Raw genomic sequence first — 10234 nt, forward strand, 5'->3', positions numbered from 1 at the left:
TGTTTCATTCAAGCTAGCTGATTGAAATTCAGTGATTAGGGACATTTAAGTCATAGTCAAAATACAATATCCATCTTGAAAGGTGTCTTTAGTTTCGCAGGTTTTAAGGATCACTTGTATAACCTGGACATGGATCAACCTGACTTTTAATTAACTATAATGAAATTCAGGGCTTCATACAGATCAATTCAAATTAATATTTTTCTAAAGGGCACCAACTATCCATCCTAAGTGTCTCATTACTAATGGCTATAGGATCGGCCATAGGCTTCATATATGTACTGCTTTACTTAATACCTGGATATTTGGATGCTCATCTCATGTATCTTTTGAATATGACTACGTATAGCACATGTTTAAAGACTACTGATCGCTACATAATGCTCTCATAATAATTTACTCAGTTATCACATGTATTCAATAACTTCACGACTAACATCACGACAGAATGATAACAACAATTAGTATAATAATAAATAAGACTATTTCGGTGACATAAACTAGACATGGAAGTGTGATTCACAGGCATCCATCACTTTCAGCTAAGATATGGCTCATATCTTGTCTAGTGACGCTAAGAATTCCTTGTCACAAGATTTAGAAATAAAGAATCTCAAAATTTTGTGTTGTCACAATAGGCCCGTATCCAAAAGTTTCTTCAAAGTTATCAGAAGAATCAAACATCTGAGAGCAGATTTGATATGCTGATCAACACAGAAGCAAACTTCAACTTTGAATCAGCCTCAAGACGTAGCTGTATCCATATCTCCCATGCCCATCCCAAGAACAGGTTGCGCATAAGAAGAGATCATGGCTGCCGTTGCGTCGCAGGACGACGTGTCCCGTTCGAGACGCAGAACCCTACATTTGATCTGGCTCGCACAGATAACATGGAAAATCAAAACTAATTTCATCCTCATCGCTGTCCGCGGAGCAGAACAGAATCCAGTTCGCCTTCTTGCTGGCGTGCTTCAAAAATAGCAGTAGCAAGTCCAATTCGCTCCTATAAAAAAACCCTCCTCTTCCCTCGGCGATCGTTGCTCATATCCCTCCTCCTCCTTCCTGGGATAGATTCATGGCGCCAGTCGTCGCTCCAAACGCCGCTGATCAACAGGTGGAGTTCGCGGGGAAGAACACCATCTACGTGATGATCTGCGGCGTTGTGGCGGCCTCCGGTGGCCTCATGTTCGGCTACGACGTCGGCATTTCTGGTAATATTTCCTCTGATTCTTCAACTCTCGATCGAAGATCGGCTGATTATTCTTGCAGGCGGTGTGATGTCCATGGACGAATTCCTGGAGAAGTTCTTCCCGGAAGTGTTGTTGAGGAGGAACCGCGCGAAGGAAGACAACTACTGCAAGTTTGATAATCACTACCTGCAACTCTTTACCTCGTCGTTGTATATGTCCGCGCTCCTCTCCAGCTTCGTCGCCTCGAAGATGTGCTCGTCTTTGGGGCGAAAGCCGACCATGCGAGCCGCCTCTCTCTTCTTCCTCCTCGGCGTCCTCCTCAACGCCTTTGCCGTCAACCTCGCCATGCTCATTACCGGGCGGATCCTGTTCGGTATTGGCGTCGGCCTGGCGAACCATGTTCGTATTCTCCCTCATTATACTTCTTTCTCCTCCTTCGTCTTCTTCTTCTTCTCCTCCTCGTTCTTCTTCTTTCTCTCTTCTTCATCATCTTCATAATCATCAATATCATCATCATCATCATCATCTTATTCTTCTTCCTCTTCTTCTTCTTCTTCTTCTTCTTCTTCTTATTCTTCTTCTTCTTCTTCTTCTTCTTCTTCTTCTTCTTATTCTTCTTCTTCTTCTTCTTCTTTCTCCCTTCTTCTTCTTCTTGATTCGTAAGTGTTCTACAGGCGGTGCCTCTGTTCTTATCGGAGATCGCGCTGGTGAAGATCCGAGGAGCGCTCAGTATTCTCTTCCAGCTGAACATAACAGTGGGAATTCTGGCCGCGAACGTGGTGAACTATTTCATGGCGGAGAAGCATCCATGGGGATGGAGGGCATCCCTAGGCGTGGCAGGCGTTCCCGCTTGTGTTCTCTGCATCGGCTCTCTCTTCATCACCGAGACTCCGACCAGCCTGATCGAACGGGAGAAGCTCGACGAAGGCCTCGCCATGCTGAGGAAGATCCGAGGGGTCGACAAGGTCGACGCCGAGTTCGACGAGCTGGTGCAAGCCAGCGAGCAAGCCCGCCGCATGAAGCACCCCTTCCGCAACCTCGCCAAGCGACGCAGCCGTCCTCAGCTCGTCATCGCCATCGCAATGCAAGTCTTCCAGCAGTTCACCGGCATCAACGCCATCATGTTCTACGCGCCGATGCTGTTCCAGTCGATGGGTTTCAAGAGCAACGCGTCTCTCTTATCCTCGCTAATTATCGGCGCGCTCAACGTCGTCTGCACCGACGTCTGCGCGGCGCTGGTCGATAAGGTCGGACGACGGGCGCTTCTTCTTGAAGCTTGCTTGCAGATGCTCGTCTCCCACGTCGCTATCGGCGTTATCCTCGCCACTAACCTGACCGCGACGAACGAGCTGAGCCGGGAGCTATCGTTCGCGGTGGTGGTCTTGATTTGCTTGTTTATTTCTGGGTTTGCTTGGTCGTGGGGGCCGCTGGGGTGGCTCATTCCGAGCGAGATCTTCCCGCTGGAGACGAGGACAGCGGGCTACGCGTTCGCCGTCAGCTCGAACATGCTCTTCACGTTCGTGATTGCGCAGACGTTTTTGTCGATGATGTGTCGCATGCGGGCGGGGATCTTCTTCTTCTTCGCGGCGTGGATTGTGGTCATGGGCTTGTTTGCGGTGTTTCTGCTGCCGGAGACGAAGGGAATACCCATCGACGAGATGGTCGATCGCGTTTGGAAGAGGCATTGGTACTGGAAGCGCTTCATGGACGAGGACGAGGCCATCGGACAAGCTTGACTGTTCTTCCTCTTCCTCTGGAAGTTGTGCAAAAACGTCGTATATTCTTATTAAACCCTTTGGGAGAAGAAGTTTGAGTTAGTCACACCGTCGTATATTCTTGTCTTTCTTGCCCATTCTTTCCTCCTCCTATCATCCTGTTCTAATAACTTCGAAAGATTTGTCTCCAACGTGAGAAAAGGAGAAAGAGAAATAGGAGAGAGAGGGAGAAACACAGAGGGGAAGATTGAGGAAGGGGAGAGAGAGAAAAAAAGAAGAAAGAGAGAGGGAAACACATAGGGGAAAATTAAGGAAGAGGAGATAGATGGAAGAGAGAGATGGATAAAAGAGAGAGTCCGGTTCCTTGTCCTTGTGACCTTTATGAGTTGACGAAAATATGAATCTGAACCGAAAAAAATATTTGCGGGTGATTTAGTTGTTTTTATCCGAATAAATCTTACAAATCTTACAAATACTTTTAATCCGAATCTGATCCGAATAAATCTGATCCGAAAATCTTACAAATACTTTTAATTAATCTTCAAATTTTTATTTGAATATTAATTAAAAGTATTTGTAAGATTTATTTCCACTGGGGAAGTAAGGGGTATTCTCATGGAAGTAGGGAAACAATTTTTAAATAAAATGGGATTAAAAAAATGGGATAGGTCCAATGCCGGAGATCAGTCTAGATCTTCGCACTGTAGCAGATATAGATCAGGGAGGCAGGTGGGACAATTTTTTTGGCCCCGGACGAAAAAATCATCCTGTCTAAGTGCATGGACGAATTCCCGGACAAAAATTCATCCTGGGGACGACAGGACGGGATGGTTTTCGTCCTGTGGAACGAAAAAAACTGTCCGCCCAAAAGTCCTGGACGGTAGACGGACGAATGCTGTACGAATAAATAATTAAATTCCTTGATTAAATTGCCAAAAAATTATATGGATTTCCCTAAAAACGTGGAAAAGTCAATATTTTATCTCTCATTTATTAGGAATATAATTTATTTTTATACATGCCATTATCGAGTTATTACAGTAATTTATTGTGTTAAATATAAATGAGTGCTTTAACAGAATCAGGGTAAAATAAGATTTTGATATCCCATTTATCCTTTGATTAAATTCCCAAAAAATGCAATCAAATTATAGAGAATTATAGAAATTCATTATTTAATCCCCAGCATTATAATATTGTTTTTATTACAGTTGTGTCTTTTGCGAGTTAAATATTCAAATCCTCGTACAATTTAATTCCAAAAAATTCAATAGATTTCTAGATAATTATCCAAAACTTATTAATCAATCCCCACATTAAATAATACCAAAAATATTTTTGTAGACATGCCTTTATCATCTTATTGTAGTATTTTTATGTTGAAATTAATTTCATGGAATGAAAAATGTAACATGTAACAGGCCAAAAACTGCAATCGAATTCCAAATAAATGTAGAAATTTCATTAATTATTCCCCAGATTTGTCAATTTTAGAAATAGTGTTTGAAGAAGCCATTTCAATTTTACAAAGAGGGGTATTCCATGCTTAAATAAGTCACATGACATAAAGGGGTATTCGGCGCTTGATAAAGCGTACACTGGTACTTGTCCGAGCCAACTTCAACAAATCTATCTAAAACTTTAGACTGATTGCATCCTAGGCTTCGAGATGAGATGTTGTCATCAACCTATATGGGATAACACTCCGCAAACACTGACGGCGTAACCCTAGCCATTGATTTTGGAGTGGTAACAAATGTGGACTCCATAACTCTACCAAATTAATTCACAATATACAATCATTCGTACAATGCGTGTGACACACAATTTTCATGACATACCAGAGCCACATTCAAATATTAAAAATTCAATGGAGATTTAAATAATTTTTTTCCGAACTCTAAGTCCATAAAAGTAAAAAACGCAGAAAATAATGATGTTCTAGTATAGTAAATCAATTGAAGGACACTTATATCAATCAGATCAAACAACCCATCCATCAGATTTACTCCATGGACTGAAATGAATCCTAGTCCATTGAGTAGAATTGACAAATCGATCCATTACAGTAGAAACCCATTTCCCATATACGAAGGAAATGGTTGGAAGGAACCCATTTCTTCTTCTCCATATTGTCAATCCTATTTGGTGATGACCATTGATAATTAATCAAAACTTTTTAACCGAGTGAACTAACAATAGATCGACAGATGGAAAAAAAAGTCTGGCGGACTCAATCATGTTACTCACATAACGCATACGACAAATAACTAACATATTGATATGTATGACAATTTGACAAATTGACAAATTGATATATATGTACCCATTTTGGGCTCAGTGATGCTGCGCGGACTTCTCTAAAGTCCAAGAAAGCTGAGGTATAAAATGATTGGGAGATTGAGAAATATATAAATCAAGAAAAAAGAGAGATTGAGCAAGATGGAGTGAAAGAGAGAAGGGAAGAATAAGAAAATTCCGAGAGATAACAAGTGAGAGCGTGATAAGGAAAGATTGGGAGATTGAGAAATAAAGAAAGCAAGATGTAACTAAGAAGAGAGAGATTTAAATCAAACACGGGGATGGACTAGAGAGAGGAAGATAAAGAGAGAACAGATAAAGAGAGGAAAAAAGAAGAAGAAAAATGGCAGAGAAAGATCAAATAATGAATTAGACTTATTAGAGGAGGACAAACAGAGATGAAGACATAGACTAAACGTAGGAAGAGACAGATTTAAATCAAACACGGGGATGGACTAGAGAGAGCAAAATTGAGAGAGATCAGCAAAAGAGATGGAAAAAAGAGAAGAAAAATGGCAGAGAAAAATCAAATAACGGGATATACATAACAGAGAAGTACAAAGAGAGATGAAGTAAGACATAATAGAGAGGGACGGAGATCAAACACAGAGATCGAATACAGAGAGGAAGAGAGGGAGAGTTTATGCAAAGAGATAGATTGTACAGACAAATATGGAAAGAAAGACAGATCAAATCAAAAAATAGAGTAAAGATAGAGCGAGAAACAGAGTGAGAGAGAGTGGGTGACTGAAAATCGCGCGATAAAGATCAAAGAAAGAGAGACACAACACGGAGAGGGACAAATTCAAAGAAACTAAAGAAGGGAGACAAAGATAACAGAATGACTAAAGAGAGAGAAAGGTTATAGAAAGAGATACTGAGCAAGAGAGAGATTGAAGAAAGTGAGAGGGGGAAACAAAGAAAGAAAGAATAACGAGTAAGAGAGTGGCAGATTGAAGAAAGATAAAATGCGATAAAGGGCGAGAGATCAACAAGATAAACAACGGGTAAAGAGCAAAAGAACCAAGAAAGAAACAACATGCACGGAGAAAGATATCAGAGATTGAGCGATTGAGAGATATGAAGAAAATTGAGGGAGGAAGCAAGATGGATAATGCGAGAAAGAGACCGACATGGAGTGATGGAGAGAGGGAAAATTGAGAGATTGAGAAAGAAAAAAATCAAGAGAAAGAGAGATTGAGCAAGGAATGCAAATACCTTGGGGAAACGATCTCCGAGGATGAGGAAGCGATCTTCGAGGCATCCATCGGGGAAGCGATCTCTGACGATGAGGGCATCGGGGAAACGAATGCCACCGACGGCCTCCCGTGGTAGGCTGGTTGCACCGGAGGGGGTGGAAGAGGATGGCTGCGGCTGTCGTTGCCCTGGTGACCTGGTCGGCCTTGTTCTTCCTTCAAAAACGAAGAAATATGTAGGGCGGGCCAATGGGCACCTTGTTGTTTCAAAAAAAATTATTAACATATTAAAATATATAACTTATTTTTTCTTGTCGGTGACGAGGGACTGGACAATTTTTACCCCAGACGAGACGAATAATCGTCCCAAGAAGATTGGACGGGACAGTTTTTGAAGCTTCGGATGAAAAAACCGTCTCGTCCTTCGTCCCTGAACTAACTCTGGATGTCCGAGGGGGCAAAATTTGTCCCGTCCTGTCCATTGTCCACGTCCGGGACGATCCGGATCTATAGCAGCAGATATAGGATGTTAGGACATATATCATCACCTTGTGTAGGCTGGCAGATGTCGGTTATTGGCATCAAAATCAGGCAATTAGAAACATATTTAATTAAAAAAATGATTCGTTTACATTTCTGATTTAATGCGTACCACAAATACTCTTACATTAAGGCACTTCGTCATTGTGATAACGATCTAGAATTGGATTAAAATATACCATTTTTAATTATTTTGACAACTATGGTTGAAGAAAGATCATACAAGGTTACCCGGTGATCAGGATGACAAACCATACACCAGCGTCTGTTAGATCCAAAAAATCTAATGAGCACACGCTCGTCAAAATGCTGACATGGGTTCAAACTAACTGAAACATCATAATGTAACTAAATCCTTGGGCACGATAGTAAAGATACTGGTGAAGGCATTCTCCAATGATCCTTATTACGCATCAATACTTATCAAGTGACATAATAGGATTTGATGATTAACCATAACCTAAGTCGTTCGGGAGTCTCACACTGATGAAGGATTATAAATATATAGTAACCGATAATGGTTAAGTTTCCATGAGAGAGTTAAAACACTACTCACTATCTTCTAGAGCAAGAGGTGTAGCTTGGCACCCCATGGGCTAGATTCGGTTAAAACAATCATTAGTTAATTAATCTACATGTTGACATAGTTATTAATAAGGTTGGTCAATACATTTCATTGGGCCACTAAAGTTATTAACTAGAACGATACATGGGCTCAGAGTGTCATACACATAAGATCAAAGGGTATTGGTGGTCACATTTTACTTAACTGATTTTTTTGAAAAATCTAAAGTAAAGTATAAATTAGGGGGCACCCAATTTAGGCACCCAGGCCTGTCAGAGCTGCCCCCTATTCTTCCTTCTTAATTTCTCCACTCATCCAAAAAGAGTGCCTTCACTACGAGAATATCTACAAGAGCTTCAAAAAGAATTAGAGAACAAGTGGAGATCTAAGAGCACCTTGATCGTGTGGATACTTCTGGAGGCCAGGGACGTGAATGGATTTAGAAAAATCTCCAACAAAGCAAATTATTCATGGAACAAGTTCTCCACAAGGTTGATAATGCCCTAAATTAGGTACTTAATTCAAGTAATTATCCAAAATTTATGCATTTAAAGAGTTTCAACTAGGTTTGTTATCATATATTTGCATGTAATTAATGTTTCCAACTGATTCTGATTTTTCCCTAATTTTATGTTAATTTTATGAATTTTATGGAATTTATTAAGCTTCAAATAATTATGTGAAAATGGCAGGTTTAAATTTTAATTTTTGATGTTAATTAGTGTGGGGACGAATTATTGAATTTTCTAGAATTTTCTGAAATTTGATTAGAATTTTTGGGAGTTTATTTGAGGAAGAAATGTAATAGAAAAGGATATATTTGTAAGGGATATATGAGTTGTAAAGTAATTTCTAAAGTTAGAGGGATTTATCTTAAATTTTTTGTTGCAGTTATGCCCTTAAAACAGCTCTCGGTCGTGTGTGCAGGTGTAAAGATGCTATTAACATAGTTAAAGGGTTTTATTGTAATTAATCAGGATTTTTTAATTGTTTTCAGAAAAAAAATGGAGGAGAGAGAAAGTGACAGGGGCATAAACACAAAAATATTTCAGGGGCGGCCTCCATGTGTGGGCGCCCATTTAATTAGGGACTTTTATGCAAAATTCTTGGAAATTCTCTCTCTAGGCAGTAAGTTCACCTCCGGCGTGACGCATATATAGCGTGCACACGGGGGTGATGTGGCTCCCTCTCATTAGCTGGTTGAAGGACAAGCACACCGGTATGTGTACAGCACTATGTACGGTCTTTATTTTTTATTTGTTTCTTATTTCCAACTGGGAGTACGTGGCACTACGAAAATGAACCCACCATTTTAATTTCAAATGTGTCCGCCAATCAGAGAACGACATGACATTGCGTGTAGGAATAAACTAAATTAAATAAATGAAAATTTATCCAACGGCTTAGATTGGTTGAGTTTCATTAATTAATAACTTTTGATCTTGAAGTCCAATCGCGATGATTTTTTTGGATTTTCTTGTTTTGATGTCCTCTTTCTATCTATACAGTTTGACAATTCAGATCAAGCCTAGATTGACAGATAAAAGTTAATTATTAACTGAGGGTAAAATGGTAATTTTTACCATGTAAACTAAGTATAAGAGTCGAGTTTTGAGTGGAGGAGGTCATTCTGGAGGTGGCTATATCACAGTTGCAAGACAGAGAGGAGCTTCATCATGGATCAACCCTATTAGGTGCTTTTTATTTCCTTGTATTTGAATTTTAGTGTCGTTCAGAGTATTTGTTAGTGTAATTTGTGATTTTTCCTGTTGATCTTGGAATGCATTTCTAAATCGCTTGGCATGAGCGGCATGTACAAGCCCTTACTGGGATTGAGAGGAGAGATTGTGAAATTTACCTAGCTATTCCATTTGCACATTAAAAAAATTGTAAAAGTTTAATTTCTAGGAGAGATTAGATTGCCTTTATCATATAATAGTTAGTATTTTTTTTTACCAAATTTCCCAAAATAAAAAAAAAGCCAAATCATATTTTCTTCTTATCCCCTCTGATTGACCCCTTTGATCCTTTTTATTGGATCAAATAAGTCAATCCAGAGTCCCTTGCTTCTTCTATTCTTCCCATCTCTTCTACATCTCTTTCTAAACTCTTCATCTAATTAGAGAGATTTGATTTTCATTGAAATTAAATTAACTCTAATTAGGGTCAAATTACTCAAGCAGATCACTAATTGAATGCCTTAGTAACTTCCCTTGGACAATACCCATACTTATCACTGTACGTCTTAAGTTAGGGTTTTTTTTTGGCTTATCAAAGATAAATTTGATGATATATTTTTTATCATAGCTTCCATGGCATATAAAAGGGTTTTCTATCATTCAATCAAAGCACCATAACCCAAAACCACTAAGCATGGGTTGTTAAAAATCAAATCAATCTAATGATCATTCTTATAGTATGATTAGATTCAAATTCTGGTTAGACTCAAAGTTCACTCAAGTGTGTTAATTTTGATTAGCATCTACCTTTCAAGATAATCTTTGTTCAATATCAAATTCACATTAAAAATAAAATATCTATTTAGGACCAGAATATGATTAGCATCTAATACTGCTTCAGGATCAATATAATAAATTGAATTTCTTCAAAATGAGCGCTTGATAAGACTTCAATTCTGGTAATAATATCCAATCATAATTCCATTATCTAGTTAGGATCATAATCTGATCAACCTCTTAATTGAGTAGAAATATTTATCAGAATTCG

The 10234-nt window shown here is 39.2% G+C and overlaps 1 protein-coding gene and 1 long non-coding RNA gene across 2 annotated transcripts; one reads left to right on the forward strand and one right to left on the reverse strand.

Annotated features, from left to right (window-relative positions):
* Positions 1 to 849: 849 nt before the first annotated feature.
* On the forward strand, positions 850 to 3008 carry LOC144702033 (sugar transport protein 8-like). Its single transcript, XM_078573894.1, has 3 exons — positions 850 to 1211; positions 1270 to 1589; positions 1865 to 3008. Exons 1-3 carry the CDS (start codon positions 1076 to 1078, stop codon positions 2924 to 2926), a joined length of 1518 nt encoding a protein of 505 aa, XP_078430020.1. The 5' UTR covers positions 850 to 1075; the 3' UTR covers positions 2927 to 3008.
* A 1337-nt stretch (positions 3009 to 4345) lies between these two features.
* Positions 4346 to 6650, reverse strand: LOC144702034 (uncharacterized). Its single transcript, XR_013581168.1, has 2 exons — positions 6425 to 6650; positions 4346 to 5046 (listed from the first exon to the last, which is right to left on the reverse strand). It is a non-coding gene; the product is annotated as an uncharacterized LOC144702034 (long non-coding RNA).
* Between the last annotated feature and the right edge of the window lie 3584 nt (positions 6651 to 10234).

The sequence above is a fragment of the Wolffia australiana genome, chromosome 4 (genome assembly GCF_029677425.1).
Source record: "Wolffia australiana isolate 7733 chromosome 4, ASM2967742v1".
NCBI lineage: Eukaryota > Viridiplantae > Streptophyta > Magnoliopsida > Alismatales > Araceae > Wolffia > Wolffia australiana.

What these genes read in the sequence shown, in the direction of transcription:
- LOC144702033 (XM_078573894.1), top strand. Translation starts at nt 1,076, where the DNA reads ATGGCGCCAGTCGTCGCTCCAAACGCCGCTGATCAACAGGTGGAGTTC. An exon ending in CTACGACGTCGGCATTTCTG is followed by an intron (nt 1,212 to 1,269) that starts GTAATATTTCCT and finishes TTATTCTTGCAG; the next exon opens with GCGGTGTGATGTCCATGGAC. An exon ending in GCGTCGGCCTGGCGAACCAT is followed by an intron (nt 1,590 to 1,864) that starts GTTCGTATTCTC and finishes AGTGTTCTACAG; the next exon opens with GCGGTGCCTCTGTTCTTATC.